Consider the following 24,019-nt stretch of genomic DNA (forward strand, 5'->3'; position numbering starts at 1 on the left):
GGGCTGCAGCCCTGGCCAGAGGGACCTGACACCTCTGCTGCCTTCCCCAGCCCCTCCTGAGGCTCCTCTTGCTCTGCAGGGATGGCGGAGGGTTCAGGATGGATGGACTCCCATTGGAGGGTGGCCTCTGATGTGCAGGGTTGCTCCTCATCATTGCCGCATGTAGGGCTGCTCACAGAGGCCACATGAGGCTCAGGACTCCCCAGTCTGGAGGTTGAGCAGCAGGACCAGCTGGGGGAGCTGGAGCAGCTGGGGGACTTGGTGCAGCTGGGAGATCTGGGGCAGCTGAGAGAGTTGGGGTAGCTGGGGAAGCTGGAGCAGCTGGAGGAGCTGGAGATGGCCGCAGAGTTCTCCTCCTCCTCTCCGGCAGCATCGCAGTGCACCAGCTTCCAGGCCTTGCCACTGCAGTACCACGCAATGTTATCAATGAGGCCACGGACCAGGTCTTCTGTGTATGGCTGTAAGGTGGGCTGCAGCGTCTGGACCAGAACCTCCTCATCTGGACCGCAGGTGCACAGAAGGTGCAGGATGCTGCTTTCTGCACTCTTTGTTCTCCACCACTGCGCCCCAAATATTGCCTCCAGCTCATAGTGCAGCCACGGCAGCACAAAATCAAGGACATGTTGATGGCGTTGGAAAAGTTCTGCCCAGACCTGAAATGGGACGCCGCCCACGGATCCTGGTTGCAAATTTCCCTCCTCAGCTGAGGACACTGTCCCCTGCGGAGAGGATGGAGGGCCTTGGGGGCTGTTTTTGGCCAGGCAGCTGAGAGAGCTTCCTGCCTGGCTGCTGGCATCTGGCAGGTCTTCAGGGGCTGGTGTGTTGAGCTCTGCCGAGTTGTCTTCCACTTGCACAAAATACCTGACAGCTCCTATCGGTCCTCTGCAGACTGGGCACGCTGGATCCACCCGTGCCCAAAGCAGGATGCAGCCCAGGCAGAACTGGTGCCCGCATGGCTGCACTAAGCCAATGCTCTTCCAAGAATCGTAGCAGATCGGGCAGCTCCGTTCTGCCTCGACGGACATGTTTTGCCTCTGCTATGGACTTGGGAACACTGAGGATGAGGAGTTGCTCCTCCTTGCTGGTGCTGTCACTGCCAAAGTCTGTCGCCGTCACTGCCAAAGGCTATTGCGCTGTCAAACAGAGAGAGGCCGTGGTCACTCGCTGTCCTTGGGAGGGCACGGGAGGAAGAAGCGGCCAGGCCCTCCGAGAAGGACACTCTCCATGCTCACCGAGCCCCGTTGCCTGCCCCACAGCCACCCGAGGGCAATGTTTCCCTGCACAACTCACCTCTGCTGCTCCTGCGCGTCCAGCGATGCCCTGCTGCCTGAACTGGGCAGGGCTGCGGAAATAGGGAATGGCTCTGCAATGGGCACCGAGAGCTGCTGACAGCAGCCCACGAAACACCACTCAGGTCCAGGAGAAGCCTGGCTCGACGCTCCACGCCTGGCAGGCACGCTCGGCAGGCGTCCAGGCACGAGCCAGACTGAGACAGGCTCGGTCAGAGCCTGAAGGCAGGCAGCGAGGGACACGTCAGGTCACAGTCCATCGCTTTATGATGTCACAATCCACCGTCAGGAGACATCTCACTCCACGGTGACAGGGTGATGTTCTAACAGGCCTTCCACCGCGATGGCTCTGCTGCCTCTGCACACGCGTCTGGGGCTACTGCTGTGCCACTTTCCACGCCCTCTCCTCACCTGTGTCTTCTGCTCGCCGTCAGGGTTTCATGCCAGTCACCAAGACCCGGGCTATGCCTTCTCTTCTGCTCGGGGACCCCAGTGGAAAGTGGGAAGGGCCGGGGGGCTGGGGTCAGGGCTTCTTCCCAGTGTGCCCCTGCCTGCCTCGCACCGAGAAGCCCAGGGCAGCACATGCCCCAGGAGGGCTGCCAGAACCCAAACCAGCCTGAAGTGCTGCCACAGCCTAGTGAAGGCCAGCAGAATTCTAAGACGGAGCAAGCCAGGTCACCAAATGGGACTGTATTTCATTATTAATGATCTGGTCATTACAGAACTGTCTTGGCCCAAACCCACGGGCTTTTGCCCTTTTCTGATTCTTGCCCAGCATCCGCTGTGGGGGAGCAAGGGAGCGGCCGCGTGGTGCTGAGCTGCCGGCCACGCTTAAACCACAGCACCCTTTGAGCCAAAGACTGATGGAGAGAGTGCTCATCCTTCCTCCTCCGTCCCGGTGCAGCATCCCCTGCATCACCCCAGGGTGCACGAATGCACTTCTAGGGTGGATCAGCCGTCTTAGAGGGGGAGTTAAGGCCTTTTTTGGGGTGAATAACGATGTTGGAGGAGGGAATCAATGCCTTTAGGGAGGGATTAAGCCCTTTAAATGGTCTAGTGGGATATCCCTGTCCATGGAAGGGGGGTTGGAAGAACATGATCTTAAGGTGCCTTCCAACCCAAACTATTCTATGATTCTATGAGTCTATGATCAATCCCACCCTCAAAGCCATCTGGAGATCCACTTTTATTTTCCACATCTCTAAAGGCAAAATGAATTTTCAGGGAAAAATTTAGCTGGGGAGAAGAAATAAACGCAAGAATTCTGACTGTTGGTTTGGCAGCTTTATGTAAAGGGAAGGCAAGTTGTCCCTGTCCCGGATAAAAAGCAATACTTTAAGTCAGTAACTGGAAATTTCCAGTCTCTGTAAATCATTGTAGTTGATGATAACCCTGGTTGTAAAGGTCCCGTGTTATCCATACCTTCATTAATCCATGGCAAATCACGTAACCACCTCCATTTTCCTGATTTTTTCGGAATCACGAACACGAGAGTGTTGCAAGGGCTCATTGAAGGTTGTATTTGTCTGGCTTGTAGTTGTTCCTGTACCAACTGCTATTAAGATGGAACTTTTTTTCCTATTGCGTCACGTAATCGATCTACAAACGTCACGTAAGGTTCTGCGTTTCCTTGTTTCATTGATGTAAACGACATGTAAACTTCCACTAAATCGCCCTGCTTGCTCTCCATCACTATCACTATCCTGTTCCCCAAGTCTTATCTTCCTGCGATCTCTCTCCTTTTTCTTCATTTGCCTTCTCGAGGACAACAAGGAGGTTTTTGAAACAACAGTTTTTTCACTATCAGAATAATCAATCTCGTTCCTTCCTCGTTGCTGCTCACTATCACTCTCATATGTTTGGGCGGCCATTTCCTGCCTGTCCCACTCTCCTGACGTGCCCATACCTGTGGCCCAGGGCCTTCGAACTGCCTCTGCTACTCCCTTGACACAGCGCATTTCTTTTAAAGTCTCAAAGACTAAACGCCACGTAGTCATAACACGCATGGCATTTTCATCACCTTTGGAAGCATGTTCAAAAAGCAAATTACCAACTTCTTTCCAAGACTGAACATCAAAAACATGTGGTGATTCTGCGGGCAAATTCTTATTCTTCAACCACGCTGATAATAATTCTAGCATATATTTGTCATGCTTAACTTTTCGTTTCTTTAAAATATGTTGCAGCATTCTTATTATCGTTTTCCCTCAGTCGACATATTAGAACCTATCTCTCTATCTCTCTTAAGTTTCTCAGGTGCTCACCTGAATCTCGTGGAAGAGGTGATTGATTAGCCTTAGGGTCTTTGTCTGCTCGGTCCTGCCGGCAAGACAATCGTTCAGCTGAGATGTCCCCTCCAGAACGCTACCCTCTTCCGTGAGCGGCGCTTTCTGTCCCTAATCACACCGAGGTCATCATTTGAGAGAACTGAGGCACGGACTCCTGAACTTGTATTAACAGAAGACCCTTTACTGCAAAAGCAGGCTGCTTTTATGCAACTCTGCTGAATTTCGAAAAACAAGGCGGTATCTGGTTGGTTACAAACAACTGGCCTCGTGCTCAAACTTCAGAATAACTGTTCAATCGGGAACCGATCGCTCGCTGTTCACACGCAGTCCCAATTCCTTCTGTGGGCATCAGAAGGCTACAATTGCTGCTTCTGTTCTTCTGTTTACGGTACTTCTCATAGGCACTTTCCCAGCAATGTTCCTCTCTTGTCCGCTTCTTCATGGGTGCCTCCAGGGCGCTCATCAGCTCAGCCAATTAATTCTTATGTGTGCTGCCTGCGCATGCTAACTCCTAAATCTAACCCCTAACTTGGTTGAATGCCAGTTAACCCTAACACTACCGGCAGCTAATCCTAACCAGAATCCTAACGGTAACCCCCAAACGTAAGACTAATCCTAAACCTAAGAAATAAACCCTGCCGGGACAGGACCGGACGGGAGGTGCCTGGGAACCATGCAGAGGGCACCATCCGATGTGCTGGTCCCTTCTCTCATGCTGGAGCCTGCAGGGCTGCTGGAGGAAGCCGGCTGAGGTTTAGGTCTCCCCCTTCTGAAGCTGGAGGAGCTGGAGCTGGCCTCGGGGCTTTTCCTGCTAAATTCTCAAGCTGATGATCGTAGGCAAAATAATCAAGCCTGTTACTTCATCTATAACAAGAAATACAAAAAGCATAATTAAGATAAGAAGAATGCAAGTTATCACCTAAAGAATGTTTCTTGAAGTTGATGAGGTATGGCTGCCAAGTCAAATGCACAGTAGGACTGTGGAAGGAAGACTTCCATGTTCTTTCTGACTTCTACAGGTGGGTTCGTCATAATAGGCGCTGCACTGCCAAAAAATGGATACGAGTACCTAATAGAAATAATAACAAAAATAATCAAGTAATAATTTAATAAAGACATGCTTTTCTCTTATACTTTCTCCATCAATAAAACCAGTTTAGACACCTTTCACTGAAGTACAAATCATAGTAAAGTTAACAGAATTTGCACACAAGTCCTACAATGGAATTTAGGTCTCAAATATTCTTATTTCCATTTGCTTCAGCACTGCTCCAGTTTCATCTACATTTGCTGTTTTTTGCAAAAGCTTTAATGACCTGTTAAGTTCACAGGCCTACAGTTTTTAATTCCCAGAGTTTAATTCACTAAAAGGAAAGTTGAATCATTTTACCAATATGATTTACAATGTGGTCTGACACTATTCTACCAGCACAGTTCAGTGTATGACAAACTACAATAAAGGAGAGCCTAAAAACCTCTTGAACTCTGCTGTGATCAAATTGATGATGCCAGCTGTAGGCTAAGTTAAATAATATAAATGCTACATCAAATGCTACCACTTACAAAATTTCATACGCAAACTATTTATGCAGAACTGCTTAAAGAGCCTGTTGGGACCTGAATGAAAAAAAGCTCCAAATAAACAGTGAAAATGCATTTTTTTTTTTTTTACCTACAACTTTCCTTCACATTTATGCGTTTGAATGTTTCTCCTGTTCAGTTTCTTGCTATATTCATTACTGACTGTAAAAGTTGATATTCATAAAACAGCAAAACCCATTTGTTGTCACTGTTCTGAAACAATCAATTCACTGTTTGAATGTTATGTGAAAAAGCTTCCGTGTGACAAAATTCCATCCAACATTGCTTTCCACATACTATTTAACCATATAGCCTATACAGAAAACCATTAATGGTGCAAACTCTGCTAGTGGTGCTACAAAACATTGAATCCCTCCACCCAAACTCTACCTTTTTACCCTAGTTTAGAGCTAAAAGTTCAAGAACCATGAACATGAACAGAATGCCCAGTGACTACTTCAAACTGTATTGAACTTAACTGTGTCAGAACAACAATGCGAAGCAAAATGTGGATGCACCTCCACGCCACAAATATTCAACACTCTCTAACCAAAACGCCGCTTAAAGATACACTTCATCGCATGCACCAAAATGGTCCTAGTGGAAACTAGAAGGCAAACTAAAAACTGCTCTGTTAATCCAGTGGTTCATATACCATCAATAACTAAAATTCCACAAGTACAGATTTATTTTTTAAAAAACAAAAAAAATCACCCCTGTAGCTACAAATTCCTGATCCTAAACTAAAAGGAAAACCTAAACAAAAAAACTTGATAAAACAAAGTTTGTCTCTTCACTGGCAACATTAAGCAGACCCCAACCTGCATATAGACACTGGTTTCAATACTCTTTAATTGATCGCTCACATTTTAGTTATTATTATTATTATTACTATTTAGTTCTTAAAACCTGAACAAAACAACTTGATAAAACAAAGTTTCTCTTCACTGGCAATGTTAAACAAACCCCAACCTGCAAATAGACACAGTTTCAATAACTTTTAGTTGATCGTTCACATTTTAGTTCTCATTCTGTCAACTCAGCATTCACTTCCCAGCTAACATCTGCTCATTCTTCAAAACCGTGGCCATACTTTCATGATGACATCAGTAACAAACTAATCCCCAAGCAATTGTTCCAAACTAGCACTGGCAGTTTTCTACTTTTGCTTCAGGCAGAAGCCTTCCATATGCAAAGAGCTTGTCTTTTTTATAACTCCACAAATTCAAAGTAACAGAAGATGCTACGCCTCCCTGCTACTTGCCGTTTGTACCAGACTATTCAAAGCCCCTGATGCTACCTCTCAGAATGATAATGCATCTACTACACTAATTCTTCAATTCAAGACTAGAATATGCTTCCTTTAGATTTACTGTCACACACAAAGTGAACTGTCTCTTACAAAAACACTACAAGGAGATATTGGTGGAGACATGGAAAGCTACAGAAACCACTCCTTTCATCATTGGGAAAGGCGGCCAGAAAGTAAGGAAACAAGTCCTTCTCCTTTTCCTCCACTGACTGAAGTGCAGGCGAATTGTTATATAATTTCTTTAACGATGGAACGCTTAGAAGTTTAGCGATGAGCCATTGCAAAGTATTTCACTACTGAAAATTAGCTACCGAAAGGTAAAGGCCATCACACAGCATGCTGCTAACAATCAAATTATGAAGGTACTATACTGAAAAGATAGATACAGCTATTACCAAGAATAAGATCTACAAAAATAAATTGTACCTTAAAATGCCATTTATTGGAAACCCAACTTCCAGACCACGTATACTTCGAAGGTCTATTGAAAAGCAAAAATGGTGAGAGGTTGCTGGAATGACAATTTTCTGTGCTGACACAGGCTCAGGAGAATTGGAAGCAACCATACGGTTGAGATGAGATGCAGCTACTGGACCATGACCATTATCAGCTGAAAACACAGAAGAAAATTTGTGCATATTTATAATGATTTGTTCAGCTCAAAATAACAAAATATATTAAAGATAGGTCTACACTTTAAAAGCAAGTAAAAATAAGTTGCTTCCCCAGGAGATTTCAATTCTTTGTAATATAAGCTTATACAAGTTAAAACGGCCACTCTCTTTGCAAGTTACTGCTTCCAAAGGAAAAACACCAAAAAAAAAAGATACTTTAAATCTTTTTTAAAAAATCTAATAGTTTCCCTTTCTTTTTAATCTTCAAAGTTATGTAAGTTTATGTCACTGAAAAAAGTTTAGACTAAGATCCAAGACATTAAATTCTTCAGAAGGTAAGACTTCAGTTTCAACAATTTACATAATTGTTCCAAGCCAACTAACTAAAATGCTCTAGCTAAGTCTGTGAAGCCCATCTGCTTACACTCTTTGATTAAAACCCACCTACTGTGACATCCATTTTATAATTTAAGAAGCAAAAGCTCCAGTGAGTGCCTGTTGAATTGCGTCCAGGCTTCTCACTGTGACCCAATACTGCTTTCAAAGAGAAAAAAGGTCAAACAAGGTTTTCAGTCAAGGTCTCCAAAAGGTATTTTTCAAATAAGCTTAGCACTGTAAGGTAGAAAAAGAGGCAAAGACACCGTCAGAGAAGCCTTTTGCAAGCTGGCTGTTCTAATCCTCTTTCTTCACAACTATCTAAAATTACTCCATTTTTGTCATTTTTAAAGAAATACATCACAGCAAGCATTTGCTTTATTTTTCTCCTGCTTGTTTAAGTATTTTGTTTGCAATAACAGCAACAATACAAAAAATAAAAATCCAATAATACTTCAACACCAGGTAGTTAGCACAACGTAGGAATGAAATGATTCTCAGTGATTCACATAAAACCTCATTAGATTGCTTGATGCAATGAAATAGCTGATTAGAAGTTTAAAGCTGTCACAGACAAGTACAAAAATTGTGTACAGTCTACTGCTACAATTAACTTCAGTTGCTTCTATATTCAAATTTCCTTCAATGCACTAAATTAGATAAATTTTGCATTACTTGAATTTTGCAGATCTGACAACAGAGGTGACTTTGCTCTGGTTTGCGATTTGGAAACAGGAAGTTCTTCAGTACACTGCTTGTTAACCTCTTGGCAAGACTCAGCCACCAGCCCTGAAAGATAAATGTGAAATGGTATGTTTTACATTCTACCAAAACAAACACTTATAAAATTAGTATTAATAAAAAAGCACAATCCTGGGTTTCTTAATTGCAGATTCAAACTAGCTGCTGGATTCCAATATTTTTTCTTGATAAAGGTCTCAATCCTTGCTTATCAGTTAGGATTAAAAGAAAATTTGGCTCAATTAGCAGACAAATCCTGAGACATGTACTAGGATACAGGTTTTCCTGTACAGAACTTTATTCTTTAGGATGAATTTCAAAAGAATAGTAATACAAACATCATTAGAAAGATAATCAACTATTCAGCTTCATTCATAGATCACCTCTTAAGATGATGTGTGTTCAGTAATGTTTAGCAAACTAACACTTTCTTCTGAGCTTTACTCTATCATTGTAGCACTTCCTCTCTCATTTGTTCCTCTTTGACCTCTCCCCAACCTAGCCCTCAAATCAAACCCAAGGGAAGTCTTGGAAAACAACATGTGCTACCAAGTCCCTACAAAAGGATAACAAATAAAGAAAAAACCCCAATAGTGTGTTTTGTCCATGAATCTCTACAGTATGAACGTTTGTCTCCACAGTTTATGATTCACATAGTAAATTCCTTAAAGTTATTGAAAAGCACATTCCCCCACCCTTCTGTTTAATAAACGTGAATCTTGGACCATTTGATCTCTTCACTGAGCAAGTCAGTTTCTTCCTTGATATTGTACTAAGCTTCCCCATTCTCAAATTCAGGGAATTCCAGACATTTCTGGTATTCTTTCTCAAGCTGATGACTATCCACATCGCTTGTAATCTACACCACCAAATCCGTAATCTGACTCTTCCAGGTGTTTTCAACAACCATCATGTTCAAATTACAATATTTACTCTCCTCCTACTCCTTGTTTCATGTAAGTAATTCTCACTTGTCTGAAATTTATCACCACAAAAGATTAGTACACAATCCAAGACCACACGTGATAACTTGGGAAAAAAATACACTGCATACCCTTTTTCTTCAGTTTTGTGCCTTTTTCAAACTTAAGACTTTCCACCTCACTTTCAGTTGCTTTGTCTTCTGTTGAAGAAGAGTGGTCGGCTGGAGATGATATATTCTGTGATCTCTGCTGTAGGACTTCTGTTTTTTCCACTAATAGGTGAAAGAGCTTTCTCCTGTGGCTGTCTGGGTTCAGTTGGAGCATTTAAGGGAATCAAAGGCTGAATGAAGTGATACAGTTTTCTTAGTGATCATGGCTTGCACTGGAAAATTCTTTCTACAACAATTTTAGTTTGACATCATTTTTCTGACATAGAAAAAATTAAGCAATAAAACAATCATTCATACAAAGCAACTTCATCATTAAGACTTTCTTCTATATTCTTAACCATCAAATATGATTTAAAATACCATTTTTAACATAACACCATGCAACAGTGTCTAAACTAAAAATAAACAAGTAAGCTATACCTGGGCATTCAAGCTCTCTCTTTGCAGAGTTACAGATACCCCAACAGTAGGAGCCATGCCCAAAGGCAACTGCGGCAGTTTCTGTTTAGCTCTATTTGGTGGAATGAGGACAAACGCTCCTTCTATTGTCACAGGGTGTTGATCAATCTCCACACTTTTCTTCAGTAATCCAGACAGGGATATTTCAGTGCTTCCAAGAGACTGGTCTCCACAGCAAAGGTGGATCTGCATACATACAAAAGTGCTAGAAAGTAACTGGCCTGTGCATTTCCACTTGTACTGAGTGTGCATCATCTACTAAAGGTAGCATAAATAAATCAAATTAAACTTATCCCTAGTCTAGTCTAGGTACACTGAGAACAAATATTCTGATCACTGAGATAATAGCTACGAAATTTCAGTCTTGAGCAGGCAGGATTTGTGCAGGGCTCTGCAGCAGTGATCAGTGCAGGGCCCTTCTGAGGACCTGTCACATCATCCTTTCTAGAGGACAAATTCAGCAGTTTGAGGATTCTAAACGCTGCACAGAGACTCTTGCCCTGAATGTACAGGCATATAAAAATGCCTGACTGCAAGGTAAAGGAAAAGAAGTATTTGAAAGCTTAAGCTTTGTGAATATATTTAGACACCACATAAATAGGAAGGATTTTGAAATAAGTAACTGTCTCTTAATTCCTGGTAAGAAACATTGTTCCCTTTTTCAAACCTTGACTCAACTCTTCCTTTCCTCCACAGCTTACTACCTATACACCCAAGTAAAAGACAGATCTTAAAAAAAAAAAACACTGCAAGGCAATTCATTTTCCTCAGTGAAAGTTACTCTTTGAAACTTACATACCAACTTGCTCTTTCCCAAGTAAGAGTCACTTCAGTTCTGTTTTAGCAGATCAGAAGACTGTACTCTGATCCTTAACATTTATTACATTTAATGTAGACTTTAATGCTAAAAAATATCAGCTGCCAACATGTGTATGTACATACACATATATATATATATACACAACAATATACAATGCACACACACAGAGTTTGTCAGATAGCAACTTTTATAACTAAAGTCTTCAGTTTTCAAAAAAAATATATTCAATATTATGGATCATAAAACAGTGCTCTGAACCTATATCCTAAATTTAAGCAGTTGAGTGAGAAGTCAGAGAAAGAAAACTATAAATCAAGATGTGGATTTGACCTCATGACAACTCTTGTTCAACAAGTCATTAGCTAACATGATCAAAACAGACAATTCTCTGTAGGTGTTCTTATATATAATATATGCCATATTAAATACTTCATTTCAAGACCACAAAGATTAAATTCTAAATATATCAGTGTATGTTTCTCCAAAAGCTGTCATTACTAAGATAAAATTGTGACCAAAATATCTGGAACAATATAAGATTTAAACAGAAACATTCTGAAACTAACCTGAACAACAAAACTGGAGTGGTTTGCACAAGTTTAAATGAAAATAACTTAAAAGGTCCAAATCTGAGAATTACTTTGTACAGCCAACACTGTCTTATTTACCAGCTATGTTATTACAAACACTATAATATATCCAACCAACCAGTCTCATTTTCTAATGACTTTAACGGGAGCCAGACACGGATTGCCACCAACACTTTCAATACTACCCAATATTTAGAATCACAGAATCATAAAATCATTTAGGCTGGAAAAGACCTTTAAAGATCATCAAGTCCAACTGTAAACCAAACACTGCAAACTCCACCACTAAACTATGTCCCCCATTTAAGACACAGCTAAAGATAAGCAATTTCTGCTACCAGCCCAAATATGGCTGTATTTAAAAGTAGTATATGGCTAAGGAGTGGGAAAAAAGCCAAGCCTTCTCATTATTCATAAAGAGTACATAAAGAAGACAGTGATTCCAGACCTTGGGCAAGGGTGACCTGAGCAGCTGGTGTGGGTGCAGTTATCACAGGCGGCACAAAGCAGGACTGTGGTTACAGATGGTCTGATTTCAAAGCAGGTCCCACAGCTCAGAGCTCTTGATAATGCCACATTGACTCTTTGGGAATATCATGCTGCAGCAATACCTCTTATCATGACACAGAACTCAGCTTACAACAGCAACCATACTAAAGAGACTGTACTCCATCTGAGCTTGACAGCTTGCTGGTAGGGGCTTGCCTTACATCAGCAAGAGAATCAGCGTATATTTGAACCAAATTATTGTAATGCAATTTAGTTTTGGAAAGATTAATGCTCTCCAGTTTCAGTCTGATCCATATTCTATTTCTTTTATTTTCATTATTTTTTTCACTCACATTTGAGAAGAAACAGCTTACCTGCAATTTTGACTGTGTGTAAAGATAAGCTTGAAGGACATCAGCTTTACTACGTATTCGAACTGAAGCTCTTTCTGGCTCAAAGTTTGGATTAATTAAATCAGAAAAAGGTTCATTTTGCAACATCATTTCCCAGTAATGAGTAATAGAAAAAAACTCAGGCCGTCCTTCAGGAAGCTTCATGGTACTAGGAACTAACTAAAAAAGATGCAGAAAAGAAGAATATATCTCTTTCATTAATGTACAGTTACAGTGATCTTAAGCATTAGCTTGGAAATGTAAGAGCTTAAAGTGATCTCAAACTACTGAGTACCTGACCTAAATCCTAGCTTGCACTACCCAAAATAGAAAAGGATACATTTATACTAACACTCAACTTAATAAAAGAAAAAAAAATGTTACTTTACAAGCCTACTAAAAACTTGCAAATGACTCACTGCAAATCACCTTTAAGATTTAACAGCACCAAGGGCTGTAACTGATATATTCAATAATGTCAAGCACTGCATAAATATCTTGAAATGAGCAGTGCCTTCACAAAATATTTACAGTGTAATTGAGTTATATAATAACTTAAGTGATTGAATAAGAGTTGAACAACCAGAAATAGCTACTTCATCCAGTAGCCACTGCAACTGAGCTCAATGCCTAAAAGGCACAAGCTACCCTAGAGTGATCACTGTAAATTTATTACACTTCACAAGGCCCTATTTCTGACATGGAAAATTATTTCCTCTGGAAAAGATGGCAAGACTGAGGAGAGCTCACCATATACTACAAGTTATAGATCAATTAAAACCATGCTGGCCTGGAGTCGTGACTTACACATAGTAATTTGGGCATACCTATACTATTAAATCAGAAAACGTGTAACAGTGGAGCGCAGGACAGCATAAACACAGCAGCTGAGGGTCCACAGCTGAAATAATCGCATTAGTATGGTACTTCATCCAAACTAATACGTTCTTCCCTTCAGCAACACAAACTCGACCCTTTTGTATATCTTACGGATCTGAAAAGTATTTTGTCTCATTTGAACTTCAGAACGTGGCCACCAGATTGAAGGCCAATATGTATCCTTACACATAGTTTTTATACTATATTGAAATACCAATGTACACATTTCATAAAAGTGCATAGCTTAAAATGAATGCAATTTCATCTCCAAATAATTCCAATCTTTTATCTGTGATTTGACACATCAGCACACAATGGTTTAAAATTCAAGTGAAAGTGTATTAACTCAATAGTGGACAAGGTTACTGCAAGAAAGGTAAAAGGAAATCACAACTAGAAATAAGGCATGGGGAGGGCAAAAATACAAGTGTAGGATAGTACTTCTTAAAAACTACACATAGCAAGGAAACAACCTGTTCCAAATGTGTGGCAAACACAAACGGTTACAGACAAGACAAAGTAGTCTCTGCAGTACTGTGCTGGTCCAATTTGATGATAGCCCTCTTCTTCATTCAAGACTGGCAAAATACTTATAGGGTCTATTTCAGAAGGAAGGCAGATGCTAACAGAGAAGAAGAAAATTAAATAACTTGTGACCTTATTAATTCCTGCAGGATTTAAATTTAATTGCATTTTTATCTTTAGCTATTTCACATGTGGAAAGAAAAGTTATAAATAAAGATCTTGATGCTCCCCAAGTATTTTCAACACAATAAAGTCCCTAAGTATACTTAAGTATAGCTACAAAAATACTCTGAAATTCCTTTCTATTCACTGGGCACACATACTATTTTGAACACTATGCTAGACAGAATGCTACTGCGTAGTTTTATTTCATGTTACAATGAGTACATTACAGTGACGGGAACCTACTTCAGTAGGTTAGAGTCTACCATGCTGTTTCTTTATTTTACTTATTAAAGGAAATGCAAGACAGCAACTGCATATGAGAATGTGTTCAATCATTTAAAGGATGTCTCACTCCACAGACCTTTGGAATGTTCATTTAAGGATTTTTACCTGAAGTCTCCAGGGCATTAAAACACTGTTTGTATTTTGGTTTATTACTTTCTACCCTACAGTGCCATAACTCAATACACTTCAAAACCCTTCTGTTACACCAAACTGTAATAATCACACAGCACTTCTGGTTGTGAACCAAAAGGCTCCATTTCAAATAATGGAAACTTTAGACTCCATAGGTCAGCAAAGAAAAAAAGAACTAAAATAAAATTTGAAGTGTATGAATCCTAAAAGCCAAAACACCTCCTTAGCTGTCTGACTAGACTACAATTGTGCAGTCCAGCTTTGTCATATCAAATGCTAGGAACATTAATGTTAAACCTGCAAAAAATCCACATTTCTTTTCTTCCATTGCCTAAATACAGCATTGACTACCCTTGAGATGGCACAAGAAAGGAACAGTTTGCAAAATTGTTTGTGTCAATTATTCCACAGAAAGCATTAAGTGGAAGGCAGAGCCAGGAATTTCTGGCAGAAGGAATTTCTGAAGGCAGAAGGAATTTCTTGTATTTTCTGTCAGGTCATGAGGGACAGGAGAGTTTGCAGGCAAGTTTGCAGGCAGAAAGATCACAAGGGAAGTGCAAATTAAACAAGTCATTTACAGTAGTTCCTTGCCTCCTTTACAAACTTTACAGGATGCAAAATTCCCCCATATTTTGCTGTGAACTTGAAAGGATGGGTTAAGTCAAGCGATTATGCTGGAACTCCAATACTACTCTAAGGTCTCTTGGAATGTAGTCAAGGCAAAGTGGTCACAAAATTCACTGGTAGTAACAGATGCTTAGTTTTTTAGAAATTAAGTACATCAGCTTTTGGTAGCGGATGAGTGGGGAGGTAAATTTGAGGTTTGAGGGTCTTTTTTTTTTTTCTTTTCACTCAAGTTTCTAAGGGTTGGCTTGGATTTGTTCTTTTTAAACTACCAGCTTGCATTAAAAAAATCCCAGATAAAAGAATTACTGAAAAGTACAGCACAGAAATAACTTACTAGAGCTAATGTTTGAGTTCTAATAGATTTTTGACACATCTCATTAATTACTTGTGACAGGAATTTACAAGGGAATCCAGAAGAGGGATGAGTCACTACTGTTAAAGTAGATGTTACTACAAAAACTCATCAACAGAAGATGTTTTGAGTACTGAATTATTCAGATTCCATGAAAAGCCCCATCAGAAAATAGAAGCAGTATACCCTACAAGAGAAACATTGCATCGCTCTATAATTCCAAGCTCAAACTACTGAAACTGCATTCTGTGAAAGGAGCTTCTCACTTCTTTCTTTACAGAACTTGCCAAAGCCCTGAAGTACAAGCAAAATACCCACAAGAGTAAATTATGGGCCACTGTTCTGATTTTAAAGATCAGTTTGCAACTCTGTCCACCAGAAAGCCAAAGGATTACTACAGTAAAGCACTCTTGTGAAGTTTTACCACGAGGTACAGTAATCAGCTGTTAATAATTTTGCACTGGAAATGCTATGAAATGTAAATTTCTCTCAAGACTTTAAATACATTTCCAACAAGTGATATGTTTCATCTTGCATGGGGAACATTTTAAATTCAAGCGAGTGATACTCTTGCATTACTTACCCTTCGTTTCTCTAAGGGGTGCCTCCCTTACTTTTAAAGCCCTCACTGGTGCTTTTAAATCAGTCTCTAACACAACCCCTACTTGTATTTCAGATTTAAATTTACTGTACTTGTTACTGAGCAGAGGATACCACTTCGGTGCCTACATAATTAAAAACAAAATTAAAAAACAAGAGCACTTAAAAAAAAGGGAAAAAACATAATATTATTACAGAAAAATTAGACTTGCTGGTAGTCGCTTCTACTTCATCATTACAGAACGCACCTTAGGTTTATTTTCCAAAAATGCAGGCTATTTTGAGAATACTATTATACTAAAAGTTTCTACAGAATGATTCCTGGAAGACTAGCTGAACATACTCTTTTCCAGTCATTTGTAGAATAAACTAGTTGGCAAGAAAAACATGCCAGTAAATCTTAAATTACAAGAGAAAATCTTCTAGTTCTCAACTGGAAGTGCACAGTAGTTTACATGAGTCACAAATCCTTAAGTAGTACAATGCTAAAGTAAGAAACCAGGGTCCTGTTATGACCCATATCAGACTTATGTTCATACTCAAAAATAAGACCGCAAAATTTTACCTGTGCCTTAATTCAAATTTGACTATCTATAAACAGTACCGTTGTAAAAACATAGATTTGTAAAGATTTATACCCCATAAATACCTGTCTCTTTTCCTGCACAGACCTTAAATCAAGTACAACATAGCCTATATTCTCTTTAGCTGAAGTTGCAGGATCCAACGCAAAACACTGGAGTTTGATAGTGTGATCGCTGCAGCCTGAAAGAAAAAACTCAGTTTAAATCCAAAGTTATCTCTGCAATTATTTCACAAAAACAATTCGTAAGTTTCACACATACTAATGATACAAAATTTAGTTGTTACATAACCAGTTTTAGTAGGTCAGAAACTGGGTTTCTGAGAATCTAAAAATTCATCATTAAGTGAGAGAACAACAAGTCACTTGATTTTGTAAAAGTGTATTGGAGTCTCACGGAGTCTCAAGTGTTAATAGGAAGACACTGAGAAATTCAATCTCATCCATGTACAAGAAATACACACTGCATCTCACATGAAATTGGAAATTCACTTGTGAGGGTATCTTAAAATAGGACTAAGTCTTTGTGCAAGGCACCTAATGCTTAGGGGCACAGATAAGGCATCTAGCATTACATAGATTTTTGGCAGTTTTCTTTGGTCAACAATGATAATACGGTCTTTAAATTCTTTGAAAACGTGGAAGGTAATATTCTAACATGTCAGTTAACACCAGATGACAGTTATGAAACCTTATTCAAAATCTCAGCTATTAAATTGGACATTATCAAAAACTCCTACGTAGGCTTTTCAAGCTTGAAGTTAATTTCTGTGTCACAGTGTACATAAAGCTTGAGTCTGATGCTCAGACTACAGCATTATTACTTTGCTGTAGACACTTGGGTTTTTTCAGTACTGTAAAAACATACCCTTTATATTTTTTTTTAATATGACTCATCTTGCCACATACTACTTTTCTTCGTTTTGGCAACTTTACGGCACATCACGGTGCAGCTAAAAGAAAGTCCCTTAAAAAATTCCGATGATAGTAATATAAAAATTCTATTTAAGTAGTTTTAAAGGCAAGTAAATTGAAATTTATCTCTAAATTAGACTTAACTTTGACATAAGACAAATTAAGCTTTCCTTTCGAGCTAAAGCAAAACATTTTTCTAACTTTTCTAATAACCCTCATCTAAGTAACCTCACTTTCTGAAAATTAAAGACATGTCTCTCGGTCCGTAGAAGTGATAATACCTAAAGTTTATAGTTATCATCAAAGTAATAGGGGGCAGAAAGACACTCCTTACATCTATTCCTATAGAGGTAAAGGCCACCCTCAAACTGGTGGAATGCCTTAAGTAAAAGAGGCAAAAAACGTGTCAGACTTGCAGAGAGGGGTGGACAGGAGAGGTGACCAAACTGACCAGAGTAATTCCATCCCACGTACGTCATCCTCAGCATAAACTGAGGGATCACAAGGTCAGGCACCTCTCTTTGATGGGTGGCATTTAGTGTGGACGTTGCCTGCTCTTCTGTTCCCTCAGTTCCAATTTGTGCACTCGTGAACCTATTTCCTGAACGCAGCTCCCATAGGCTACTGAGTCCAGTGCGGGACCCTTCCCACATCTGCCCTCAAGTGTCAGTGATGACATATAGTTATCAGGGGGGTTCAATTTTTATATATTTCCTTATTAATACAATCTTCCTTTTCAATTTACTGTTGTTTCGTTAAAGCTGTTTTAGGTTTCCAGCCAGAAGTATGTCCCTTATTCTCCGTTCCTTTGGGAGTGGAGAAACTGGGACCATGGCTGCCTACATTCAGCTGTTGACCCCGGCCAGGAGGGAGGGCTAAACTGTGATGTAATGTTACCTGTGCTGATGAAGTGCTTTTCCTATCAAGTTCCCAGGCCAATTCCGTAGCAAATTCTGGCTGATCAGTATGCTCTACAGGATCAGTAGCCAACCGTTCACCATCAAACTTTGCTTCAACTATAAGCATGTGCTGGGGTCGTTTCGGAAAACAGCGCCCTGTAAAAGAGTATAATTGTCATGCACCATCACTAAAAAAAAAAAAAAGAAGTGAGAACTCAGATTCATGCCATAAACCTATTACGTAAAAATACACTTTGCATATGTTTCTTCTCTGTGCTTACTCCAAAGCTATGTTCTTCATATTCAAAGTCTTCCCGCTATGCAGAAGTGAGAAACAACCTGACACGAAAACAGACTATTTGTGAATCACCCAGAAACAGCAGGACACCAAACAACAAAGAGAGAAAGAAACTAGTAGAATTAAATTTTGAGAAATCTCTGTGGGGAAATAGAACAAGTGAGCAGTGTTTAGAGGCAGAGGCTGAATGTTTTGGGCCTCTGTGGCTGATTTTATCACTGTCCCACATCAAAGCAGAAGACAAGATCGACAAAAGCAACAAAAGGTATTTTTCATACTGCTTGTTGTTGAAAAACAATGACTACTACATTAGGAAACTGCCTTAGTGCTGTGTTGTGTAGACAGTTGGACTAGATGATCTTACGAGGTCTTTTTCTCATAACATACAGAATCATTATATATTCTATTTTATTCCTGTTAAATAAATATTGTTTCTATAATACATTTGTAGAGGATTTATCCTGGATTCAGCATCATCCTGTATTTCAATGAATAACTGCAATGACCAAAATGAAGGGAACGCTTTTAAAGCTTACAGCTATCACAGTGTGGGCGGTGCATGGGAGGGCAGGGATCTTATTTTAAAGCCACCTTGGCAAACTAGAAAGCAGGACAGATGGATAACAGGATTTACTCCAAAAAGAGAAAGCATTCTGTTCAAAATAACCCAAACCAGAAAACCGCCCTGCACGTTACTTATGCCTTAGAAAAGTATTACATAGAATATATAATAAAGAGTATAAAACAGCAAGTATAATCTGCAGACACACAAGATGAACAATTACTAGCTAGGTAGTTGAGTCAATACTAAAGAAAAAGCTCACAGTAATGCTTGCAAGGAGTGACAGAAACACCAGAATATACTTAAAACGAAAAGAAAAGGGGAACAGATGTAGCAATCCTGATCACAGCAAGAGATTGGGCTGTATGCGGATACCTTGGTCCAAAGTTTTCCCAAAGTGCAGCCCAGCTGCCAAGGACCCCATTACGCCAGGTGAAAGGAGCCAGGAAAGGCAGTCAGGATCTGGAGGGAAGGTTGGAAAAGGGCCCCCTGTGCCCATCAGGCACAGCAGTGGTGTGGGGTTTAAAAGCCCGGCACAGGCAACACGGGTCAGACAATGCCAAAACAGGCCAGCGATGCTTTTCAGCATGGGAAGGACAATTCCGATACCAAAAATGCAGCAAATAAACTCCCCGAGACTCATTTTGGAGCTTTAGAAAGCAAGCACCCTTTTTCAGGCCTGGGCAACACGAGGGAGCGATCTCCATCCCATCGTGTGCAGCCAGACAAGAGCTGGGACAGAATACACTTCCCACTTAGATGCATATGGATAAATTCTCCCAGAGTATCTTATGGCATATCTATTCCCTTCCAAAGACTCATTTTAATGTTATTATGAGCTTCACAACAGTCCAAACTTCTTGCTAATTTTGGAGCTGCTCTCTGCCTGACTTTGCATTTGGAATAAGGGAAGACTGCAACAGAGGTGATCACAGAAGAGACATCCATTCAGCACAGATCATACTTCACACAGCTGTTATTATCAGCAAAGAACAAACAGTGTCTGGAAAAAAACAGCGTTTTAAGGGAAAACATGCTATCAGAAACACACTCTGGCCTGACTTTCAAAAATTACAATTACTTAGATGAAACTCAACTCTACTTTAGCCTTAAACCAAAAATATTCCGCGTTTTGCAATAGTAGCTACTTCTTGTATCAACTCCACCACTGATGTTAAGTGATATTTTGGGTGAATAATCCCAGAAGCACAACTGGCGGTGCACTGCCCCTCGCTTAAGGCATAACGAGCTTTATTAATGAAACCGCCACAGCTTGGCTGATCGCCTCCTTCCACCGCCGCGATCGCACCCGCAGGCGGCGGCTTCTCAGCACGGGACAGGGACGACCGGGATGCCGGCAACTCGCCCACCCCCTCCGGTTACCTTCCAGGACGGAGACGACGATCAGCAGCCGGTCAGTGGCTCGGGAGACCATTTCCCCGCTGCGCCCCATGGATGATGGGCCGGGAAAGAGGGATTGCTGCGACCTCGGGGAGAGCGGAGTGGGAGGAGGGATGCTGCACCTGGTGGGAGCGGCTGGGAAGCGGAGCGGAGGACGGGACCAGGGAATTCAAGCGGCCGTCCTGTCCTACCGCCACTCTCCGCCCTTTCCCGCCTCAGAGGCCCCTTTAACCGCCTCACAGCCGCTTCCGCCCGGCAACGGCGACCCCGCCCGCAGCGCCGCCAGCCCGCCAAGAGGGCGCCGGAAGCGCGCGGCGCCCTCGGCTCCGCCTCCTCGGCGCCTCCGCTGCCCACGCCCCGCCCCGGGCTCCGCCCAGTCCCACGCTCCGCCCCCAGTTCCGGTCCCGGTCCCAGCCCCGCCCGCCCCGCCCCGGTCCTTCCAGGATCCGCGGTAGGTGCGGAAAATCAATAAGGCCTCAGTGCCTGAACAGCAGTATTTAGCTAAGAATTTAATATATTTATTTTGATTTCTAGAACGCTTCTGTAAGTTGCTATTCAGAAAGTACTTCTAGGATGTCCAGGTATTTGTCCTTTTCAGGGATAAGATTTTAATGGTAAAATGTTAAGTGAATAGTCTAGCTAGCTTAAATTATAATAACATCTAACAGCATGTTCAGAAGTGATTGAAAACTTTATTTGTATTACTGAAATGAAAGAGGTGTTAAATCAGCCTTCCTCGTGAGGCCTGTTCCTGCTCTGCAGGCACCGGAGGCACACGAGGGGTGCACTGGGAACCCCGCAGAGGGCACCATCCGATGTGGTGGTCCCTTCCTTGATGGAAACTGCAGCACTGCTGGAGGAGGCCAGGTGAGATTTGGTGTGTTCCCCCTCTGAAGCAGGAGGAGCCGGAGCTGCCCTCAGGGCTTTCCTGGGGGCTGGGGGTCCATCTCCTCGGGGAATGCCAGGGCCTCCCAGGCAAGTGGTCCCCCGCCCTGGCTGGGAGCTGAGGGGCTGCAGCCCTGGCCAGAGGGACCGGCCACCTCTGCTGCCTTCCCCAGCCCCTCCTGAGGCTCCTCCTGCTTTGCAGAGGTGGCTGAGGATCCAGGATGGATGGACTGCCCAGGATGGATGGACTCATCCAGAGGGTGGCCTCTGATGTGCAGGGGCTGCTCCTCATCATTGCAGCATGCAGGGCTGCTCTCAGAGGCCACATGAGGCTCAGGACTCCCCCGGTCTGGAGCTTGAGCAGCTGGAGTACCTGAGGGAGCTGGAGCAGCTGGGGCAGCTGGGGGAGCTGGAGCTGGCCGCAGGGTTCTCCTCCTCCTCTCCAGCAGCATCGAGTGCACCAGCTTCCAGGCCTCGCCACTACAGTACTACGCAATGTTATCAATGAGGCCATGGACCAGGTCTTCTGTGTATGGCTGTAAGGTGGGCTGCACCTAATTTAAATTTACTGTACTTGTTACTGAGCAGAGGATACCACTTCGGTGCCTACATAATTAAAAACAAATTAAAAACAAGAGCACTTAAACAAAACAGGGAAAAAACGGAATATTACTACCGAAAAATTAGACTTGCTCTAGTGCTTCTACTTCATCATCTACAGAAATGCACCTTAGGTTTTATTTCCAAAAATGCTAGTGAGAAGCATGCTTTTAAAAACAAAAGATGCACTGGAGAATCTTGAGTTATGAGATGATACTAAACTTAAAAAGCAGTGATATAAAAATAGTTCATTTTCCTGCATACCTGCATATTTAACTCTGATTTATTGCAGTGGTTTTCACTGTATTTTATTCTGCGGGTACTTTGACAAGTTTTTGTGTTTTCTTAATGCTAACAAATTTCCGTCTTGATTTTATCTTACTAAGTGATTTTTAACACAATAAAAATCATAATCCTCGTCCTGCCAAGCTTGAAAATGTAAGCAGTCGTAGTGTAGTCACAGGATAATCCCATATTCATATGCTTGAGAGTGTTCAGGTCTTAATTTTTTTGCTTGACTTCTCAATAGCAAGAAAGCGTATAACATTACAACTGGCCCACAGTCATTCTACATGGCAGAGAAACGTACGTCCTCCACATCTCAAGAACTTGTATCCTGAGAAATCATAACCGATTACTTCACATTTTCACTCCAAGACAAATATAACATATATTTCTGGAGGAAATAAATTTACATGAATAAAAATAATTAATTTTCAAGTGAAACATTGATTAAATTGTGAGAGAAGTGAGTGAAGACAATCATTTTTCATAATTTACCTGGAGGTTAACCCGATACACATCATTTATTTATTACAATGCAATACTGTGCAGGGGTAAAAAGAAGATGATTGCAGCACTTTTGTCTTGTCTTTTCCTTTTATTCCTGGCTTTCTCAGTTTACACGCACCTGTATGCTTTTACTACTCATTATTTTGGAACAGTTGTGATTCTATGTGTATTTGTAATTAGGCTTTTACACTCATATCTTTTGGATGCTTACATCTAAATATAAAATTATTCTAATAAATGAATTAGATTTCCTTCCACTCCAGTGCTTGATATAATTTCAACTTTCAATAATTTCTCCATTACCTTTTAAAGGATCCTTAGATAGATCATTAATGAATATCTTTCAGATAACTCATTTCTTGGTTTTTTAACTTTAGAACTTCAGATGCAATTTCAAATTACTTACAACTTCAAAACTTACCATGTAGATGTAACCTCTTCAGACAGAGTTGGGAAGAAGCACACAATAAAAAATATCATCCACATAAAGAAAATGAAGGTTTTTCTTGAAGGTCATACGTTATTCAACAGCGTAGAATTTCTACATTGACAAGGACTAAAGGCAAGAGTGACTTTTGTCCATACTGCAAATTATACAGCCACCAACTCTTTGAGGAAAATATTAGACAGACAAGCATCTGTTTCAATTAGTATAGGTATAGTCTTGAAACAGGGAGTAAAATATATGATCTCTATGGACTTCATAAAGCAATGTTTGGATGAAGAATAAAAGACTGTCCAGTAGCCTGCCTTCCAATGAGGAGCCCAGAGCAGCACATGCTCCAGGAGGAAAGGCAGAACCCAAACGAGCCTGAAGTACTGCCACAGCCCAGTAAAGGCCAGCAGAATTCTAAGACGGAGCAACCCAGGTCACCAAATGGGACCGTATCTTTCCAACAAGCCAGGAGATGTCCTGTTTGGGTGACGCCGGGGCCTCTCACAGGGCTGGAAGAGTCCAGAGGCCTGGGGACTGTTCTCTTCAGGGCACACCGGGCCTCTTAGAGCACAGAGGAGAGTCCTGGGGCTGGAGGTCCGTTTCCTCAGGGCACGCTGGGGCCTCTGGCGTTGCCGAGGAGAGCCTCAGGGCTGGGACTGTTCTCTTCGGGGCACGCCGGGGCCTCTTGCGGGGCAGCGGAGAGTCGTGGCGGCTGAGGACTCTTCTCTTCGGGGCACGCCGGAGTCTCTGGCAGGGCAGAGGAGAGTCCTGGCCGGCCGCGGCCTCCAAAGCAAGTGCTCCCTGGGGCCTGGCAACTCTTCTCTTCGGGCAGGCCGGGGCCTCCCAGGCAAGTGGTCCTTGCCCGGTTGGGAGCCGAGGGGCTGCATACCTGGCCAGAGGGACCGGCCACCTCTGCTGTATACCCTGGCTCCTCATGAGCTGTTCCTGCTCTGCAGGGACTGGAGCACACGAGGGGTGCCTGGGAACCCGGCAGAGGGCACCATCCTATATGCTGGTCCCTTCCTTGATGGAAACTGCAG

The 24,019-nt window shown here is 41.9% G+C and overlaps 1 protein-coding gene across 1 annotated transcript; it reads right to left on the minus strand.

The window, feature by feature from the left end:
- Positions 1 to 995: 995 nt before the first annotated feature.
- LOC128850477 (centrosomal protein of 120 kDa-like) lies at positions 996 to 20,315 on the minus strand. The gene is given in 18 exon segments (XM_054054905.1): positions 996 to 1,133; positions 4,497 to 4,646; positions 6,897 to 7,080; positions 8,135 to 8,248; positions 9,255 to 9,390; positions 9,392 to 9,463; positions 9,714 to 9,938; positions 12,026 to 12,142; positions 12,144 to 12,181; positions 12,184 to 12,223; positions 13,396 to 13,419; positions 13,421 to 13,544; positions 15,588 to 15,733; positions 16,258 to 16,359; positions 16,361 to 16,373; positions 18,004 to 18,023; positions 18,025 to 18,161; positions 20,249 to 20,315. Coding segments are annotated over 18 exon segments (1,737 nt in total). The 5' UTR covers positions 20,301 to 20,315; the 3' UTR covers positions 996 to 1,090.
- Between the last annotated feature and the right edge of the window lie 3,704 nt (positions 20,316 to 24,019).

The sequence above is a fragment of the Cuculus canorus genome, chromosome Z (genome assembly GCF_017976375.1).
Source record: "Cuculus canorus isolate bCucCan1 chromosome Z, bCucCan1.pri, whole genome shotgun sequence".
Lineage (NCBI taxonomy): Eukaryota > Metazoa > Chordata > Aves > Cuculiformes > Cuculidae > Cuculus > Cuculus canorus.